Source organism: Vipera ursinii, assembly GCF_947247035.1.
Source record: "Vipera ursinii genome assembly, chromosome: 2".
Taxonomy (NCBI): Eukaryota; Metazoa; Chordata; class Lepidosauria; order Squamata; family Viperidae; genus Vipera; species Vipera ursinii.
This window is the reverse complement of record NC_139513.1, coordinates 284,358,910-284,379,660: the sequence shown is the minus strand read 5'-3', so window position 1 is coordinate 284,379,660 and position 20,751 is coordinate 284,358,910. Positions and strand designations below refer to the sequence as shown.

General features: G+C 51.2%; 1 protein-coding gene across 2 annotated transcripts in view; it reads left to right on the top strand.

Annotated features, from left to right (window-relative positions):
• UNC13B (unc-13 homolog B) overlaps window positions 1–20,751 on the top strand; it is a 163,082-nt gene that overhangs the window by 7,516 nt on the left and 134,815 nt on the right. For both annotated transcript variants that reach the window (XM_083356830.1, XM_083356829.1), the window contains exons 2-4: window positions 16,968–16,997; window positions 18,802–18,901; window positions 19,877–19,994. In XM_083356830.1, the coding sequence (XP_083212956.1) occupies window positions 16,968–16,997; window positions 18,802–18,901; window positions 19,877–19,994 (248 nt within the window). The remainder of the gene's footprint in view (window positions 1–16,967; window positions 16,998–18,801; window positions 18,902–19,876; window positions 19,995–20,751) is intronic.

Here is a 20,751-nt window from a genome sequence, read left to right as displayed (position 1 = left end):
CACTAGACTAGCCATGCCCAGTTTCGGCCAGCGTTCTTCATATGTTTTAGCCTCCAGTTCCCCTAATCATCTTTGTTGCTCTTCTCTGCACTTTTTCTAGAGTCTCAACATCTTTTTTATAGTGTGAAGACCAAAATTGGTTGCAGTATTCTAGGTGTGGTCTTACTAAGGCTCTATAGAGTGGTGTTAGTACCTCATGTGATCTTGATTGAATCCCTCTGTTAATGCAGCTTAGGATTGCATTGGCTTTTTTGGCTGTTGGCTCATATTTAATTGATTGTCCGCTAAGACGCCAAGATCCCTCACACAGTTACGGCTATTAAGCCTGGTGTCACTCCATTTTTTTGAGACTCTAGAAAGAATGCAGAGAAGAGCAGCAAAGATTATTCTCCTCCCGCTGACCAGCGGTTTGTTTATTTGATATATTTAGAAATTACCTATCTCCCTCTCAAAGAGTTTCATTTCTGCGAAGTCAGGTGTGTTTGTCCATCTTCCCATGATTGTGATAGTTTTGGAATAATGTGAGGAATGCCAGACTTTCTTGCATTTTAAAAGTCACAGACTGCAGCAAAATGTAATTATCAGGACAAAGCTTTTCCCTTCAGCATTCTGAGGGCAGAATGTTTAAATATCTATCAATTGTAATACTAATTCCAGTTCTGGGTTCTCCTCTTCTGAGCCCAAACTTACTCATCCCCCTGGGTCTCGCGTTATTGATTTTGGGGGTGTGTGTGTAAACCATTGGATGGTTCATCAGCATACATATGTAAGGGAGTCATTTATTGTAGTCCTTAAGAAAAGTATATGTCCCCACTTCCTTAAGAGCTCTGCCTGGCTTATAAAGATATTGTAAAAAAAAAACACCCATAAAAGCAGCATTACCGTGGAAAGGAAAACAGGAACACCCAAAGATTTTTTAAGGCCTGAGCGAACAGCTCTTAAACTTCAAAATGCACGGAGGGGCAGGTCTGCCTCAATACCATTGCAAGTTAGCCCAGGGTCCATTGTAGGAGCAGCCAAATGTGGGTTGGTACTGAGGTGGTCTGTGGTGGGGCCTGCAAGTTGCCCCATTGAAGGGCAATCCGGAGAGGAAGCAGCAGCCTCAGGGGAACTTGGTGGAGCAGTGGGCTAATGCCTCCTTAAGTAACACCAGCTGCCTGCAATTAGTGCAGGTTCGAGTCCCACCAGGCTCAAGGTTGACTCAGCCTTCCCTCCTTCCCAGGTAGGTAAAATGAGGACCCAGATTGTTGGGGGCAATTAAGCTGACTTTGTAATAATGCCGCTTGTGGGGTGTGTGAAAGCCCTAATAAGCAGGCATATACATAGAATGAAGGCTACTGCTAAGCACATTGGTTTGTGCTTAAATTGTAAGCCGCCCTGAGTCTTCGGAGAAGGGCGGGATATAAATGGGATTAAAATAAAATAAATAAATAAACTGGGGTTCCTGCCTGGGGGGGGCCAGGACGGTCGCGGGAGGTCTCCCAGGGTGGCCCGGCTGGGCCCCCAACCCATCCAGCTGCTTTAGAGTTTGCTGTAGGTCACTCTTGCCAGGATGTGAAGTGACCGAAAAAGGGGTCTTTTCCCAGAAGAGGAAGGGTTCGGACGGCTGCGATGGAATTGTGCAGATAGGATGGGGTGTGAGCAGGACCCTTCACGGCAGCTAGTCCCGGAGATGCTCTGCCTTTTCCTAAAGCCCCCGTCCTTAATCTGAATTAAACACAAGAACAAGCCAGGATAAGCAAGAGCTGGAAGAGGATCTAAGGCTATTACAGGCAGTCCTCGACGTACAACAGTTCGTCTAGTGACCGCTCAAAGTTACAGCGGCACTGGGGGAGGAAAAAAAAGACTCGTCACGAACGGCTTTCGTAGTTAGTTGCTGCCTCCCCCTGGTCACGTAATCAAAATTCAGACGCTGGCCAAGCCACTCCTATTTACTGCTAAGCTTGTAAGCCGCCCTGAGTCTTCAGAGAAGGGCGGGATATAAATGGAATTAAAATAAAAATTAAAATAAAAAATTTATGACGGTGGCAGTGTCCCGGGGCTGTGATCTCCTTCGGGGACCTTCAGGTTGACTTAACGACCGTGTTGCTAATTTTAAGAACCGCAGTGATTTGACTAATTGCACTAAAACCAGTTTGGCAAGAAAAGTCGTAAAACGGGGCAGACTCACTTAACAAATTTCTTACTTAACAACATAAACGTTGGGCTCCGTTGTGTTCGTAAGTTGAAGACTACCTGCAGTTGCTGAAAAGGAAGAGATGCAGCTTCACTAACAGCCCTGGTCTGGAGTCGGCGCTGGGGATTTTCAAGTTGAAGGTCCTTCAGCGCTTGGAGCTTTACTGCCTCTAGTTGCTGCAGAAAGATGCTTCGGAGCAGGACTGGTCACTCCCTTGAGCTTGGTTCCGGGCAGGCCCTGGGCCCGAGGCCCCTCTCCCACTGTGGGCCTGGTTCCTCACCCGGGCTGGGGCCTTGTGCAACGGCAGCCAGGGGAGATCGGGGCTGGGTGCTTTTCCTTCAGAGATATTGGTCCCCGTGGATGCCGACCTGAGAAACAGCTGAGGGACACCCTGGGTAAGCCACCTTGGCTCTTTTATGACTCGTGGACTTCAACTCCCAGAATTCCTGAGTCAGTATAGCTGGCTCAGGAATTCTGGGAGTTGAAGTCCCCGAGTCATAAAAGAGCCAAGGTTGCCTACTCCTGCTTTCTGTGCCACTTCCGAGATGAGCCGCTCTTTTGGATCTGGGGGTTATAGGGAGTCCTCGACTTACAACAGTTCATTTAATGACCGTTCAAAGTTACAACGGCACTGGAAAAAGAGTCTTATGACCAGTTTTCACACCTGTGAGCATTGCAGCATCCCCAGGGTCATGTGGTCAAAATCCAGACGCTTGGCAACTGGTTCATATTTATGATGGTTGCAGTGTCCTGGGTGCGTATGTGTGTGTGTGTGTGTGTGTGTGTGTGTGTGTGTGTGTGTGAGACGTGATCCCCTTTTGCAACCTTCTGGCAAGCAGAGTCGATTAAGTTCAACAACTGCAGTGATTTCACTTAACAACTGGTGCAAGAAAGGGGCAACAGAAATTTTGGGCTCCACCGTGGCCGCAAGTCAAGGAACTACCCATAATTGTCCCTGTTTGACAGCAGCAGGATGGTGGCTGGCACAGTCGCAGCGGGAAAGGGAAGACTGTGGCACAGGGCTACACAGGAGTCCAAGCAAGCTTACCCGTAAGGCGCCTGGATCCCGATCAGTGTAAGATCAGTTTCAGCTGAGCACTCTTGATCTCTAATCTAGTCAGCTTCAGAGCTGGATCTAACCAGATCTGGCCTGCATGATTTGTCTAGGAACCTGGCCAGCTGTTGCTCTGTGTCAGTTGGCTCTGAAGGAGGAGAGAGAGAATCCAAGTCTCCCTGCCCCACAATGCACCCTTTCCCCACGGCTGGGCCTGTCCATGAGAGCAAAGCAGCTCTTCTGTGCGCCCCCCCCCCGTGGGATTTCTGCCCCTTCCAAGGTGAGAGAAGCAGCTCAGGGGAAGGGGCATCAGCTCAGGTGTGTGTGTGTGGGGGGGGCAGAGGCAGGCTGCCTATCCATTAGCGGTCCTGAAGGGCTCTGGGTGGGTGGGGAGCATGCTTGGAATGCCCACCTGGTGAATCTCAGAAGTGTGATACAAACCCTTATGACAGGTTGCATAGTGACTGTTCACAGGTTGTAGCTTACCTGGAAAAAAGGGAGTTAAGATGTCCCAAATTCTGATAGTTTCTCCCCCTCCCAGTCACCTGACCACAGTCGGGTGCATTTACAGCCAGTTTCTCCAGCCGCATGACTGCATTTTGTAGTTGTTTTGCCGAAAACCAGATGTACTGTTTTCCAGCAAAATCACTCTGTAGCAATCAGTGGGTTCATTTACCAGCCACTTAACTGTAAAAAGGTCAATGAACGGGTGACTTTTACGCTGGTGTGCAGCCCCCAAGAATGAGGCATCTTCTGGGGAAGCAGCCGCCGAAGGAGGGGCAGAGAGCTGCAAGATATTTGAGCAGGGGGTGTCCAAACCTGGCAACTTCCAAGAGTTGTGGACCTCAAACTGCCAGAATTAAAGAGTCATTCAATCAGAATGGAGCTGGAAGGGACCTTGGAGGTCTTCTAGTCCAACCCCCTCCTCAAACATGATACCCTATACCGGGAGTAGGCAACGTTGGCTCTTTTATGACTCGTGAACTTCAATTCCCAGAATTCCTGAGCCAGCATGGCTCAGTTTGGAAACCTCTCCCTTCAGCATGGCTGGCTCAGGAATTCTGGGAGCTGAAGTCCACGAGTCATAAAAGAGCCAAGGTTGCCTACCCCTGGCCTATACCATTTCAGACAAACGGCTATCCAGTCTCTCTTTAAAAACTTCCAGTGTTGGAGCACCCACAGCTTCTGATGGCAAGCAGGTAATTGTCCTCGCTGTCAGGAAGTTTCTCCTTAATTCCAGATTGTTTCTCTCCTTGATTGGTTTCCATCCATTGCTTCTTGTCCTGCCTTTAGGTGCTTTGGAGAATTGGTTGACCCCTCCGCTTTGAGGCAGCCCTTCAAATAGTGGAAGACTGCTATCATGTCCCCCGTAGTCCTTCTTTTCTCTAGACGAAAGGTAAAGGTTCCCCTGCACATGCGTGCTAGTCGTTTCCGACTCTAGGGGCCGGTGCTCATCTCCATTTCAAAGCCGAAGAGCCAGCGCTTGTCTGAGGACGTCTCCGTGGTCATGTGGCCGGCATGACTAGACGCCAAAGGCGCACAGAACGCTGTTACCTTCCCACCGGAGTGGTCCCTATTTTTCTACTTGCATTTTTACGTGCTTTCGAACTGCTTGGTTGGCAGAAGCTGGGACGAGTAACAGGTGCTCACTCTGCTATGCAGCACTCGGGATTCGACCCGCCAAACTGCTGACCTTCAGATCGACAAGCTCAGCGTCCTAACCCACTGAGCCACCGCGTCCCTTTTCTCTAGACTAGCCATACCCAATTGCTACAACCATTCTTCATATGTTTTAGTCTCCAGACTTTTAATCATCTTAGTTGCTCTTCTCTGTACTTTTTTCAAAAGTCTCAACATCTTATTTTTTTTGTATAGATTTTATTAATTTTTATAGCGTTAGGAATAAGGTGGGGTTGGGATTTGAGTTTGGGTTAGGGTTAGGATTAGGTTTAGGGTTGGGGTTGAAGTTTTTCCAAATAACATTCTCAATATTTAGCAAACAGCATCATGTCTGGGTTCATGTGTTTAACAAACAATAATAGATAATAGTTACTTGTCATAAACACTATGTTAATTAATCACTCAATAGCCTTCTTGCTAATACATATTCAAAATTACATGTCACATTCCTTTCTCACTCGTTTTTCTAGCCGTTGATAGAAATTATCCCATGTTCTAAAGTACAAAGTCTCAACATCTTTTTTGTAATGTGACCAAAACTGCATGCAATATTCCAAGTGTGGTCTTAACTAAGCTTTAATAAAGCGGTACTGATACTTCATGTGATTTCGATTCTGTGCCCCTGTTTGTGCAAGGATTGTATTAGCAATTCTTGTGGACTTCAACTCCCAGAATTCCCAGCCAGTGTTGCTGGGGTACCCCCAATGGTCCTTTCTAGTTTCCCTGTCCCGTCTGCGCTGTCTTCCTGGTGCTTGGCTAGGAAGACGCGGGCTGTTTGCTCAAGGGCTCGCAAACAATGTCTTTGCCTGCGTCATCCTTGGCTCAGTCACACAAATGCAAACAAACAGGGATTTATTTGCAGCAGATGGGAGCCGTCGGACTTGCTGCGTGGCATCTCTCCAGGCAGGTGGACAGCCTGGGCGTGAATGGCCGTCCGTCCATCCAAGGAGGCAGAGTATGACATTAATGGGCTCTCCTCCTGCCTTTGAATGCCTGGGCACCAAAAGGGGGCTTTGCCTCCCCCCCTCCAAGGATAAAGAATACTTAACCACCTTCAGAAAGCTCTGATTTCTGTTTTTGAAACTAATTACCCTCCCCACAAACCTTTGAGGAATGCAAGTCCTAGAAATCTTGATAGTTTAGACTTTCTCCTGCAGGCAGTCCTCGTGACTGCAGTTCAGACTTAAGATACTTGTTGCTAAGACAGGCGATTGTTAAATGAGTCACAACTGATTTTAACCACCTTTTCCACCAGGCTCGTTAAGAAATGACCACGGTTATTAAGTAAGTCTCGTGGTTCTTTTTAAAATTGCATTTAAAATAGTGACAAAAGAAAAAAAGATACAAGGCACGGGGAAAAAAATACAGGTAATCCTCGAATTATGATCCACAATTGAGCCCACTGTTGTTCAGGGAAATTTTGTTTAGTGAGTTCTGCCCCATTTTACGATCTTTCTTGCCACAGTTCTTAAGTGAATCACTGCACTTGTTAAGTAACAGACAGCGGTTCTGTCTTAACAAGAATCCAAAAAGAGCCAAGGAGTTGTGAGTGCTCCATCACGGGAGGTTTTCAAAAATATTGGGCCAGGGTAGTATAAGATCTCCTGCCTTGGTCAGGGGGTTGGACTAATCCAGGGGTCCCTGGACCAGTACCAGGCCACGGCATGCTAGCAACTGGTCCACACAAACAAGCAAAGCCCCATCCGCAGGATGCAGGCAGCACACAAAACCACGCCCCTTCCGGTCTGCGGAAAAACCTCTCTCCATGTTACCGGTCCCTGGTGCCCAAAAGGTTTGGCACTTCTGGACTAGAAGACCTTCCAGGTCTCTTCCGGCACTAGGATTCTATGTTCTGTGCGCTATATGTATATTGTCGGCTTCTAGGATTTAATTCTTGACAATAGATAACCTTGATGCAGCTCCAGAGTTCTCCCTCATTAACTGGTAATTGCATTTTTTGTAGAAATATTCTTGGAATCGAAAAACCCCACAGACATTTTCTAAACAAAGGTTTTGATTTTCTGAAAATACTTCCTGGACATTTGAAAGTGAATCTTACGGTCTCTAAATGAACCCAGCTTCCCTCGTTGGTTTTGCCTGTTGGAGGTTCTCAGATGGTGAAAATATGATCCTGGGATGCTGCAGCCATTGGAAACGCCGGTCCCAAGGGGGCTTTTTCAAGAGGCAACTGGACTTCCCTGGGTTTTTTTTTCCTCTCTAAGAAGTTTTGCTTCTCATCCAAGAAGCTTCTTTAGTTCTGAAGAAGCTTCATCTGTCCGAACTGATGAAGCTTCTTGAATGAGAAGCGAAACCTCTTCGAGGAAAAAAAAAACCAAGGAAGTCCAGTTGCCTCTTGAAAAAGTCCCTTTGGGACAACGTGATTTGGATGGCTGAGCATCTCCATAGACATTGTAAACGTGTTCGGGTTGCCAAACTCCTGAATTTTAATCATGTGACCACAGGGAATGCTACAATGGTTCAGAAGTAGGAGGACCAGTCATAAGAATCAGGACGGGTCATACGTGACTTTCTCCAGCACTGACGTAACTTCAGATGATTGCCGAATGAATGGTCGTACGTTGAGAGCTACCTCTACCGGGTCTCTGTTAGTGGCAGCCCAGGTTGCCCCCCCCCCCCCGATGCCCAAAAGGCACGGCTGAAGCCAGAGGATTCAGAAGGGACTTTTCCAGTTTTCATTTTGAGAGCGATCTCCGTCTCTTATTCCTAGAAATTTTAATCACTGGATTGTTAATGAAATATTTCGTGATGCCCTCCCGCCACTTTACTCCCCCTGAATTGTTCTTTTGTTGTTGTTAGCTGCGAAGTCGTGTCTGATCCATCGCGACCCTATGGACAATGTTCCTCCAGGCCTTCCTGTCCTCTACCATCTTCTGGAGTCCATTTAGGCTCACGCCTCCTGCTTCAGTGACTCCATCCAGCCACCTCATTATCTGTCGTCCCCTTCTTCTATTGCCCTCGATCTTTCCCAGCATTAGGCTCTTCTCCAGTGAGTCCTTCCTTCTCATTAGGTGGCCAAAGTATTTGAGTTTTAGCTTCAGGATCTGGCCTTCTAAAGAGCAGTCAGGGTTGATCTCCTCTAGGACTGACCGGTTTGATCGCCTTGCAGTCCAAGGGACTCGCAGGAGTCTTCTCCAGCACCAGAGTTCAAAGGCCTCAATTCTTTGGCGCTCAGCCTTTTTTATGGTCCAGCTTTCACTGCCATACATTGCAACTGGGAAGACCATAGCCTTGACTATACTATTGTTCTTTTATTATGCTGTAAATATGGTTGGGGTTTCACTTGCATCATAAGCTTCCTTAGGACGAATCTTAAGGAGGGCAGCAGTGACCGGGCCATACAAAGGTCAGGCATGACCGCTCTTCACCAGAATCCCACAAGGGGGGAAGGGTTGTGTAAGGGTCCTGCTCCTTTGTTGGGGGCTTCAGGCGGGAGGCAGGCCTACGGTGCCTCTGGCGCCTTCTCCATGTGAGTAGGGAGCTCCGCCGGTTCATTTAGGCATCTGGTTCAGCCTTTGGCGGAGCTAAGAGCCTCTTGTGGCTTGACCTTTGAGGACTGGGAAGCCAAGATGTGTCGGCCTCAGTTTCCCAGACGTTGGTGTAGCGGAGCAGACGTGGCCTGCCAGGCCTCGGTTAATTGGGGCAGGGATAGGGAGGCTTTGACGCAGAGGGCTGCTGTTGCTGTGAACATATCCATCCGGCAGCACCGCAAAAGAATTTCATTTGTCAAAAGTCCATGTCAGTTACATTTTCTGCTTAACGGGGGCTTTGCAAGCAAGCAAAGGTGGTGGGGAGTAGGAAACCCCCCCCCCCCAGATCAGCCTTTAAAGCAGGGGTGTCCAACCTTGGCCACTCGTGGACTTCAACTCCCAGAATTCCCCAGCCAGCCGTGCTCTGCAAGGATGGCTGTGAGAGCCACAAGAGGCGGAGCCTTTGACTTCTGCCTGCCTGCCTGCCTTTCTCATGCGCAGGTCCTCATGAGCCGCTGGCTGCCTTTTACCTGTTGGTTTCCTGTTATTCTTTCATTTTTCTGCCTCCTGGCTTGGGATAAGCGATGCCGCCTCCTTGGGGTTTGGGTCTAGGGTGCCTTCAAGACAGTCTCAGCCTCTGGCAACTCTACAGAGAAGTCCAGTGACTGGTGATGACGTTTTTGGAACTGTTTTGCCCCTCTTCCTAAGGGGGAGATGGAGAAGGGGGGAGGGAGTGGCCCCAAATCACCCAGCTGGCTTCGGGCCTGAGGGAGGAGCAGAGCGTGGGTTTCTGATTAAATGCCCTAACCACTAGACCGCGTATGAAACCCCAAAAGGAAACCGTGCAGCGCCTAACTTGCGGGTCAGGCTGCAGAAACTATCCTGGGGAAATGTGCCCAGAGGAACGACAGACAGCCCAGTCAAAGGAGTGGCAGGGGGTGGGAATCTGGAGGCTTTGCAAGGATGAACCCGAACTGATTGGAAAGTAGTTTCAGATGAATTGGGGGGGGCACTGAAGCAGCCCCAGCAACTCACAGTCAGTGCTGGGACTGGTCAGTCTCCCTGTCTTCCCGCCCCTTCCGGGAGGGGGCCTGCCATCTCCCCAGCCAGATCCTTCCAAGGCCTGGCACTCTCCCACCCCACCCTCAGGACTGGGGAGTCCTTAGAAGGCTCTGGAGCAGGGGTCCTCCACCTTGGCAACTTTGAGACTTGTGGACTTCAACTCCCAGAATTCCCCAGCCAGGAATTCTGGGAGTTGAAGTCCACAAGTCTCAAAGTTGCCAAGGTTGGGGACCCCTGCTCTGGAGGGCGGCAAAGGACATCCAGAAGGAGAGGAGAGAGACGCCAGGAACGCTGGGGCTGTTCATGTGCCGCCAACCTTGGCAGAGGATTATGGTCAGCCAGTTGTCCAGACTGGATTGGGCGCTTCCGTCCACCTCTTGAGTGCTTCCCAAGGAGCCAGGAGAGGCCAGTGTGGGTACTGATGGCGTGTCAGGCCTTGTCACAGGACGTCAGGCGTTCCCGGTGAAGCTGCTCTTTGCAATTGACCGAGGCTGGTTTTGTCAGCCTAGAGGAAAAGTATCTTGTGTTATGACGGACACTGGCTTAGTAGATCAGGGGAACGACACAAGCGTCGTGTGCCTTGACTTCAGCAAAGCTTTTGGCAAAGTCTCCTCCTCATATAAGGGGAAGATCTGGGCTCCGGGAGTGGGACCGCTGCCCTCACCGTGGCCCAAATGGCCCCACTGAAATCCTGCTCATCAGCGTGGGCTAAAGGGGAGGGCCAGGGGGCTGCCTAGGTGCGTTGAGGGACCCCGAAATCTTTGCAGCTGAGACTGGGCTGGGGCGATGGCAGCCAGCAGGTGAGCTGAGAGGGTAGCTCTTACTTTAGGGCAATGAGATATGTGGGGGGGCCCTCACTCAGTGGCCCCCAAAGAAGGGGAAGAAGGTCACTTTCTGGATGTTTTTCTGGAGGAAACGTGTATCTCGCATGGGGGAGAGCGGGGTTGGCAATGGGGCCCCTGAAAGGATCTAGGAGTCCTTGTGGATCCCACGTTAAAAGAGCCAGCAGTGTGATCTTGATGCTGTGTTCTCTTGGGGTGCATCAATAGGAGCCTAATTCCAGCTCAGTGGAGGCAATTGTCCCTTTCGGCATGCAGTCTGTGAATACTGGCTCAGTGCCAGGGAAAGCCAGCCTCCTCCTCCTCCTCCCCCTCCTCTTCCTCCTCCTCCTCCTCCTCCCCCGGCATCGGACAGCATTGTGGAGCCTGGCTTGGGTCCTCCAGCAGCTGGGCTGAGCCAGAACCAGGCTGAGGAGGACGCTGGTCTGCCAGGCACTTGATCTGGAAAGGCAGTTAGTGCTGAGGAGAAGCAAACTCTCAGGACGGAGGGATTGGCTGTAATTTCCACCCCAATCCAGAGAGATCTCCCTCCGGAGGGAGGGAGGGAGAAATTAATGCCCAGTTCCTAATGAGGCGGAGGAGGGATGGGGCAATGGGTCTTCTGCCCCGGCTGGGCTACGGGAGAAACAAACCCTTGGCTTTTGAAGCAGTCACTTTGGTTTTCCCCAAGCACAGTCCTGTCCTGAGACTGAATTGAATTGAATTGAAGACTTTATTTGGCCAAGTGCGATTAGACACACAAAGAATTTGTCTCCGGTGCAGAAGCTCTCAGGGTACATGCATGCAGAGCAACATAACAACAAGAAAAATAATACCAATTAAAAGGGGGAGTAAAGAAGATAACGTTAAGAAGGATAAATAATAATAATAATATAATACCGCAGCCACGCCACATGGGTTAATAGATGCAGACATTACTGAGAGTTGAATAAAGAGTTGGCCTCTGTGGGAGTTCTGCCCCCTCCTCTTTTGGGGGGGGGCTTTTTGGATTTTGTTTGGGGAAGCCGCCGCTTGCAAGAGTTGCCCCTTTGCCTCTTGCCGGCCTGCGTCAGAAGGATTAACTTCCTGTAATCTCCGTGATTGAATTGGGGATGGTGCCGCTGCCCCGGCCCTCTGCTGAGACCGGCAGTTGGGCAGGATCCAATCAGCCTGGCTCAGGGACAGCCTTTGATCGCGTCCTTCCACCAGAGGAGCACATCTTGTCTGTCAGCAGGCTGATGGCACCCAGCCTGCTTCGGAAGCAAGCGGGCGTTTTTCTGCAGGATCCAATCTGGGTTGGTCACTGGGGACCAGAGGTTTAGTCTTCCGAGCTTTCGGACTCATCCTGTAGCCCTTCCTTGGGGGAGCTTTTCTCTCTCCTGTGTCAGATTCTGGTGAGAGAGACGTTCTCCGCGGATGGGCTCAGCACGAGTCCGAAAGCCTGAATCTCTGGTCCCGGTGACCAACCCGGATTGGATCCTGCAACATTATCTTGGGACACGTGGATTTGGCTTCATCTCTAAGCAGACAGGTACCGAGAAGAGCCCCTGTTTTCTCAGATTCCCTCACCTCATCTCTGCCTTTTCATTCGTGCCACCTAGCAAAATGATGGATGAGGTTTGGAACAGTTTTCCCAGTTAATTCCGAATCTTCTGCTACCTGGATTCCCTGGAGGTTCAAATGCTTACTTTCTGGCACACCTTTCAACCTTTTAATTCAGAAGTGAACTTAGACATTCAGTTCCTTACTTATATTCCACCCTACTTCGTAAAATCCGGCCATCCTAATTCAGCCCCGCTTCCCTTTTCTCTCTAGAAGATTTTAGTTTAAGGTTGGGAGGGGGGACGAGTAGGATTGCACCTTCAAGGCCATTTCTCTTAACTAAAGAAGATAAGGCCTCCGCGGGTCTTCTAACGGAAGGGAAACTGATTCTTTAAATTAATTGTAGAATGTGATTAATGACAAAATTAGAAAGGTGGAGAATTGTGTTTTAATGTATCGTGCAGGGGGCGGAGATTTCAGATTCCAGCTTCCTTCGAGCAAGCATTTGCCGGTGTATTAGGCTAATAAAAGACTTTTAAGGTAGACAATGCCTCAGAGTCATTTTCGGAAACTTGACACCTCCAGCATCTCTGCTTTCTTCCCTTTCTGCTTCATTTTCAAATTCCTGCTCATTGATCTTCCGAGTCCCAAACTTACCTATCCCCAGTCATGAGCCGGAAGGGCCTGGAGACATTGCCTCCTTCCACTCATCCGCCAACTCAGAGGCGCGCGCGCTAGTTGGACCCTGTTCAGATGTTGACTCCCTCTTGATGGCGCTCCGTGTTCTTACTTCAGGCATCTCAGGGTCAACCTTTGCATCGTGAGAGCCGCTTTCTTCTGATCCTAGGTCTACACGGAGACCTAGGCACAAAATTTATAAATGGCCCGGTTATGGCATGTGAGCAGTCCACTGTTTCTTCCAGAAAAAATGTATTTGTTTATTGGATTTATTAAATGCCCCCAAGCTCAAAAAGGGACGCGGTGGCTCAGGGGGTTAGGACGCGGAGCTTGTCGATCAGAAGGTCAGCAGTTTGGCGGGTCAAATCCCGAGTGCTGCGTAGCAGAGTGAGCGCCTGTTACTCGTCCCAGCTTCTGCCAACCTAGCAGTTCGAAAGCACGTAAAAATGCAAGTAGAAAAATAGGGACCACTCCGGTGGGAAGGTAACAGCATTCCGTGCACCTTTGGCATCTAGTCATGCCGGCCACATGACCACGGAGACATCCTCAGACAAACGCTGGCTCTTCGGCTTTGAAACGGAGATGAGCACCGGCCCCTAGAGTCGGAAACGACTAGCACGCATGTGCGGGGGAACCTTTACCTTTACCTTTAAGCTCAAAAAGACTCTGTGCAGCTTACATATGACCAACATAAAGACAAGTGAAACCACTTGAGTGCCATCCCCACCCTTTAGCCTAGACATGCCTGGGCTCTCCCAGGCACCCTAACTCCAGCAAATTGTTGCTGAAATCTAAAGTGTCACAGCTGAGTGCCTTTGAAATTGCTTCTTGTCCTACCCTCAAGTGCTTTGGAGAATAGGTTGACCCCCCTCTTCTTTGTGGTAGCCCCTGAGATATGGAAGATGGCTATTGTGTCACCCCGGTTCTTCTTTTCTCTAGGCTAGCCAAACTCAAATCCTGCAACCGATCTTCATATGTTTTAGCCTCCAGTCCCTCAAATCATCTTTGTTGCTCTTCTCTAGAGTCTCCACATCTTATTTATGTCCTGGCGTAAGCGTGGTCTTACCAAGGCCTTATAAAGTGGTACTAACACTTCACATGATCTTGATGGAGTCTAGAACTGTGACACAGTCTAGAACCGTGCTGGCTTTTTTGCAGCTGCAGCACGCGGCTGGCTCATATTGAAGTGATTGTCTCCACTAGGACTCCAAGGTCCCTCTCACAGTTACTGCTGTTGAGCAAGGTATGCCACAGGTGTGCAAGAGCAAGAAACTGGCTCTGCCTTCCTACGGTTAAAGTGCTGGATGGCTGGAGCAAGGGCCAATGTGGTCCCTGTCCTGAAAGAGGAGAAAGGAAGATCCAGGGAGCTGCAGACCAATCCGTCGTCGGACCCTGAAATCTGAGAAAATGCTGTTCCTTTGGGGATGACACAAGCAGCAGGCTTTTGTGGGTTGGGACTCAGAGCGATGCGTGAATTGGATAGACCCGGCCCTGGGGAATGGGTAAAGGAGTGAGTAAAGAGGGGGGGCAGGGTTCAGAAGGAATCATTCCATCCTGAGAACGAAACAACCCCCCCCAAAAATGGCAGACCTGGATTTTGTTTGGCCTGAGACAGAGGGACAGAGAGAAGGTCTGAGAGGCTTCCAAGGTTGATGGCGGTCCTCGTAGGTAGACCGGGCGAAGGAACGGAAGCCGCACAATTGGCTCTTCAGGATCGTCAGGTAGAATACCTGGTCCTGCATCTTTTTGGGCCAGCTGGCCCAGTCTGGCAGCCAGGCTGGAGCTGCTGAGAACCTGGCTCGGAGGCCACCAGGGACATCCCAGGCCTGTGGGCTGGGCCCGGGCTTTGAACCCTCCTCCATCCCAAACAGAGACAGTGGCCGAACACCTCCAGATGGCTGCCCCAGTTCCCTCCCCCCCATGAAAATGCCCCCAGGAGCCGAGCTTGCTTTGAAGGACTTAACTGTCCCCTCCAAACAAGGATAAGTTGGCATGTTCCTCTTAAGATGCCTCTTCAGTCCTGAGACGTGGGCACCCAGCATGGCACCCGAGCTTCTGAGGAGGGGAGCTTTTTCGGGCCACCCTGGCTGCTGGACTCGATTGGCAGGGGTCTGGGGTCCCGCAGGGCACTGCTGAGGCTTCTGGGCTTGGTCCTATGCCAGACGCAGCTTCCCTGGAATTGGTGAAAGGATGAAAAGCAGCCCCGGGGGAGGTTTGGGCCAGGAATCATCAACTGCCAGTCCAAATATCTTGCCGACATGGCCAGTGCTGAGGGAGGAGGTTGTGGGGCGCCCTTTGGCCCTGTTCTCTAGGCCGAATTCCACTAATGGTTGCCCTCTCACCCGCCACCGCAGGAGCTTCCTCTGGCTTAGGGCAGAGGGCTGGCAAGGCTGTGTGATGGGGCTTCTCCACCCTGCTCCAGGCAGAAGGAAATGGGCAGAACCTTCCAAGCAGGCTCTGCAAATCAAGGCTAGATTTAGGATGCCGTGGTTGACCATCTGCTCCTTCCTTCCTTCCTTCCTTCCTTCCTTCCTTCCTTCCTTCCTTCCTTCCTTCCTTCCTTCCTTCCTTCCTTCCTTCCTTCCTTCCTTCTAGTTGCATCCACTGTCTTTCGTCAAGCAGAGCTGGAGGCAGCACACGGGCCAGACTGGATGCCCAGCGGCCCCTCCTGCTCACTGTCTCTGCTCTCCCCCCCCCCACTTTCTGGAGAATGGGGCAAAAGAGCAGCTGTGGGGTGGAGAATGTGACGGATCAGGTCTGGTGGTGGCACTGAGGGGCCCAGATGGTTCAGGCTGCAGCACGCTCTGCCCTGGTGCCTTTTCCTCCCAGCACAAAATGTTGGCATGAGCCATCTTGTGTTGTCAGGTCGCCCGTTTCTGCTTCTCCCAGCTGGTACCCTCCGAACATGCCAGACCGCACAGTTGCCGTGAGCGTTCCCTGGCAGGTCCTTGTCCCGAAACCTTCCTTGGTGCTTTGCAGCTCACCGGCTCTGTCCGGAGAGTCTTGCGTCCGGCAGCCTTGTGACACCCTGGCGCACAGTGCCAGGCACACCCGCTGCCCTTCCTCCCTCCTCAGGGCGGCTGCTGCTCTTCTCCCCTCCTTCCTGGTGGCTCTGCCCAGCTCACCTCGGAGGCCACCGCCTGCCTTCTTCCCTCCCTCCCTCCCTCCGTGGCCCTCCCCCGGGGGAATGATCCTGCCAGCCTACCTGAAATGACACCAGGTGCAGCAGCGCCCTCGCCCACCACCTGATGCCCTCCTGAAGCCTGCCAATTCCTCCCCGTTTGTGTGTGTCTCTGTGTGTGTCACTCTGTGTGTGTGTGTGTGTGTGTGCGTGCAGCAGGAGGCTGGGGATTAGATTGCTCTCGGTTAAGCTGATCAGAAAGCCTCGTCACTGGCTGGAGGGTGCTGGGGACACGCACATCTGGAGCTGTGCTCTCTTGAGAGTCTGGCTCTCTTCCAGCCCTCCCCCCCCTCCCTGGTCTCTCCCGCTGGCCTAAATGTGAAGAAAGTGCCCAGGGCCAGCAAGGGGGTGGGGGGCTGCCTCTCCCAGACCCCAAAGCAATCCCACCCCAGTGCCAAGGGACGATCCCTGTTGTTTCCTTCCAGAGAAACTTGGCTCTGTCATCAAGGAAATGAGAAGGTTCCTCACAGGAAACTGGCTGGCCTGGAAGTGGGCGAGCCGTGGTCCGTGGGCCCTCTGCCTCCTGCCCTTTCCCACTGCCTTCTAGAGAGGCCATTGGGGTGGGGGCAGATTGCTTCCCCCCACCCCACTCCTCTCACTGGACCAGAATTCCCCTTTGGGGGCTTCTGGGACAAGGGGGGGGACCAGAATATCCCCTCTGGCTTGTCTGGTGATAATGGTAGAAATGGCTGTTCTTCACCAAGAGGGGAGATGCACCTCTCCATGCCACAAACCCCAGAGCGATGGCAGTCATGTGCTCTGTGTCTCTGTGTGTGTGTGTGTGTCTGTGTCTGTGTCTCTGTGTCTCTGTGTGTGTGAGTGAAAGAGAGAGATTTGCATTAAGGAAGCTTTTCCACAGGGGAAAAACAATGCAAATTTTAAGTTTAAAGGCAAGAGAAAATTAATAGAAAAAGTGAAAAAGAAAAAGAGATGGAAAAGAAGGAATAATGAAAGACGTGGCTTCCCGTCTGCTGAGCAGCCCTTATGAATCTATTTATATTTTTGCCTCCCCTCAACCGCTCTCTAAGGTTGCCCTAAAGGTCCCTTCTTTCCAAATCTGCCACAGCCCCACTTTTTTCTGGAGGGAGTCGGGGAAGAGGTGAAAGGGAACCTTGTCAGCCGGACGCTTTTGCGCCAGAGATGAGGCTGGAGGACAGCTTGGGGGTGGGGTGGGGGTGGGTGGGGGGTGTTCTTCCTCCTTTTTCTCTTCTTCCAATGTCGGACACCCGGAGAGGAAATGTGTTCTGGGACGGATCGATGAACTTGCGCTCTCTTTTTCTTTCCACAGTGAAGAAAGCAAAGCTCCAGGGACCCCCAGGTAGGTGCACGTTGGCTTTGGGGCGGCCGCTCACGTGGGCTTTACTTTCTGTCTCCCGCTCTCGAGGAGGCCTCTTCTGGCATGGCCTCCCTGCACCCCCCAGACAGGTGGGGAGAAGATGCCAAGGTAGAGCCTGGCACTCTTCCTGCCTCTCCTTGAGGGCCCTCTTGGAACAGCCTCCCTCTGGAAGTGGGACCGGCCTCTGTGGGGCTGCCCACGGGAAGCTGGTTGGGATGGCCCTTCTTCCAGAAGGCATTTGTGATCTGCTCCGTATCGTTTACTGTTGTGGGTCAACTGCTCCCTGTGGTTTCTCGTGCTGCGCTGCTACGCTTGTGCGTCTGAAGATCTGGCAGCAAACAGGTTTAGCAAATAAAGTGCAGAACTTAACCTCGGCCTCTGGAAAGCTTCCAAAGACTGAATTCTCAGGCATTCTTAAAGCTACTTTAAGCGGCCCTCAGGCCTTCCCTCGGTGGAAGTTCCTAGCAGCGTCTGCCTTCGGCCACTCTGCTGGCTTCTCAGCAAGGAGCGGGGTGGGAGGTATTGGTGCCAACCTCTCGGGCAAAGAGAAGGCTCAGGAGAACTCCAGCCCATGAAAGAGAGGCCTGGCCTTGCTTGTGTTTTCAAAACCTAGCTGGGCATTGAGGAGAAAGTTCCCACCTTAGAGACATAGCCAGCTGGGCTGTATGTGTGACATCAGCCGTGGACCTAGAGCCAGAGGTGGAGTATCGCTCATAAGACTCTGATGGCCTCCAGGATTGCGGCTCTGCAGATCCCGTTGAGGAAGTTGGCCTTCAGGGAGGAGAGGGGGCTGCTGCTGATATACCAGCCTCCCTCAGCATGGGAACCCCCAGCCTGAGCTAGCCAAGTGGTTGGTGGGCCTTTTTGTGCTTATGGCATCCGTGCGCTTCAGCCTTCCTTTCTTGGGTGCGGATTTGAAGGCAGCCATTAGGACAGCCATTAGATCTGGTTGTAATCCCAGACAGTCACGTGATCTGGAATTGTGGGGTGCTGACCTCTCCTCTAGCGGGGCTGTTCTTTAAGCTGTGCTCCCTGACACAAGGAGACGGGATCTGTTTGGTCACTCTGCGCCAGGTCGCTCTGCTGGCAGAATGGGACAACTCTCTGCGGGATTCAGTTTCATTATTTAACATAAATAAAACTCATTTTAATGTTTGCCATTCACATTTCATTCTGTCCCTTCTTTTGCCTTCTTTCTTTAAAGATTCTCTTCCATATGAGCGTAACTCGTTCTGCTGCAGAGAGTTGTCCTAGAGCCAGGGTTAAGCAACCTTGGCTCTTTTATGGCTCGTGGACTTCAACTCCCAGAATTCCTGAGCCAGCCATGTTGAGGGGAAAGGGAGAGGTTTCCAAGCTGAGCTTGCTAGCTCAGGAATTCTGGGAGTTGAAGTCCACAGGTCGTAAATTTGCCAAGGTTGGACAGCCCTGGTTTAGATGACCAGCTTCCTGCAAATCACCTACCAAAACTGAAGTTTTGGAGACTTAAATTTATATACTTTGAATTTATTAAATTAATAATAAATTTATTAAACTTATATAATTCTGTTGGATCCGGCAATTGCGTCTTCTCAGGACTTTCTCAGCCTTCCCTAATCCACACAAACCCTTTCTGATAATTGGAAGTCAAAGTGGAAAAGCTTGTGGTAATTTTAACCAAAGTTGTTCTTCTGAAGGGCCATTTGTCAAATTTTTGTGGTGGTGGTTGTGGTGTCAGTTTTCTGTTTTGTGTTGGCAAAGAGTTAACCGATATTGGCCTCATGAAAAAAATATATCTCCCTCTGTCCAGATAAATTCAACACCTACGTAACCCTGAAGGTCCAAAATGTCAAGAGCACCACAGTTGCTGTTCGCGGGACCCAGCCGTGTTGGGAGCAGGACTTTCTCTTGTAAGTGAAGCACCGGGAGACCAGTTTCTCCCGCCTGACACACACACACACACACACACACACACACACACACACGCCTTTCATGCACCCAGGCCTTTCCTGGCAGTGGATCTGTTCAGGTAGATTCCTGCCCATCCTGTGCCGAGAAACCAGGATCTGAACACCTTTGGAAGTAGAATCGGACATTCCCCCTAGTGTCTCTCAACAACAGGCTAGGCCAGGGATAGGCAACCTTGGCTCTTTTATGACTCGTGGACTTCAACTCCCAGAATTCCTGAGCCAGCAGGAATTCTGGGAATTGAGTCATAAAAGAGCCAAGGTTGCCTACCCCTGGGCTAGGCAAATCTTGTGTCTGGATCTGAATTTGTTCCATTTTATATAATTAACCGAGTTGCAACTCATTTCTAGTGGAGCAAACTGGTGGGTTCTAAAACAAATGGCCTTAAATCGATGTGATTGTTTTTGGCTAAGCAGGGGTAGGCAACCTTGGCTCTTTTAGGACTGGTGGACTTCAACTCCCAGAATTCCTGAGCCAGCCATGCTGAGGGGAAAGGGAGAAGTTTCCAAGCTGAGCCATGCTGGCTCAGGAATTCTGGGAGTTGAAGTCCACGAGTCATAAAAGAGCCAAGGTTGCCTATCCCTGGGCTAGAGTTAAAACCAAGAGCTTTTTTTGCCTTTCTAGAAATTCCATCTGATGCTTTTCCCTGGAGAATGGTTGTCATCAGCCCTGCCTAGGAAGCCTTGGATTTCTGGGTCTAGAGCGGCCTCTAGTGGCCAAGGAGCATCAGCACAGGGCTGGGTCTTCCCTTGGGCCCAGCCAGGGTTTCCCAAAGAGTTGACCTTTGCCTGCAGGGAGGGCCCTGTGGTCCAGAGGGGCATTTTGGGGGAGACTCCCAGGTGAGGAATTCATCCCCCCCCCAGGTTGCTGACATCTCTCTCTTCTCTCCCCCTTCCCGCTCCCTCCGGACTTTGCAGCGAGATCAGCCGCCTAGACCTGGGCCTGACTGTGGAAGTGTGGAACAAGGGGCTGATCTGGGACACCATGGTGGGCACGGCCTGGATCGCCCTGGAGACCGTCCGGCAGTCTGATGAGGTCAGTGGCTCTCCCAGCCCAATTCCTTTGAGCCAGTCTCCTCTCTTCAGGGTCCAGGCTTTATTGTTCTCTTCTACAAGTAGCCCCGCAACTGTTCGCAGTCCCTCACAGCCCCACAACTTCTCGATGGGGCTTGTGTGCTGCTCTCACCCACCCTCCTTGGCCCTCTCCACACCTCCCTTGTAGCCTTGCACACCCGTCGCATACCCTCGCATCTCCACACCCCCTCCCTGACCCTTGCCAGGACTCCCTTACACCCTTGGGCTTCCCATGCTCCCTTGCACAGTCTCCCTGGTGCCCCCACGCATCCTCCCCGTGCCCCCCCGCACAAAATTCTACCCCTTGTCATGCCTCCCTGGCACCCTCCCATGCCCCCTCGCAGCCTCCCCCTAAGCTTTACTGTACCTCTTTTGCAGCCCAAGACATTCCCTATGTTAGTTTAAGCCTCCCCACGCCTCCTTCCCGTATCGACCCCCCCCAGCCTCACTGCACCTCCTTCAGCACACCCCTCCCACTTTGCAGCACTGTCCCCCCCACTCCCCCACCCCAAGCAGGAGCCACCTACCTGCTTGCTGCCCTGAGACTTGCAACTTCCTGCCAGCTTCTTCCCCACTGACTTGGTTGTGGGGAGCCGGCAGGAAATTGCCTCGCCTAATGTCCATGGGAACAACAGAAATTCCTGCCCCAATTGCTGCCGTAAATTGAGGACTCCACTTTGCATACAAATTCATTTTGATGGTAAAAATAAGGCGGTTAT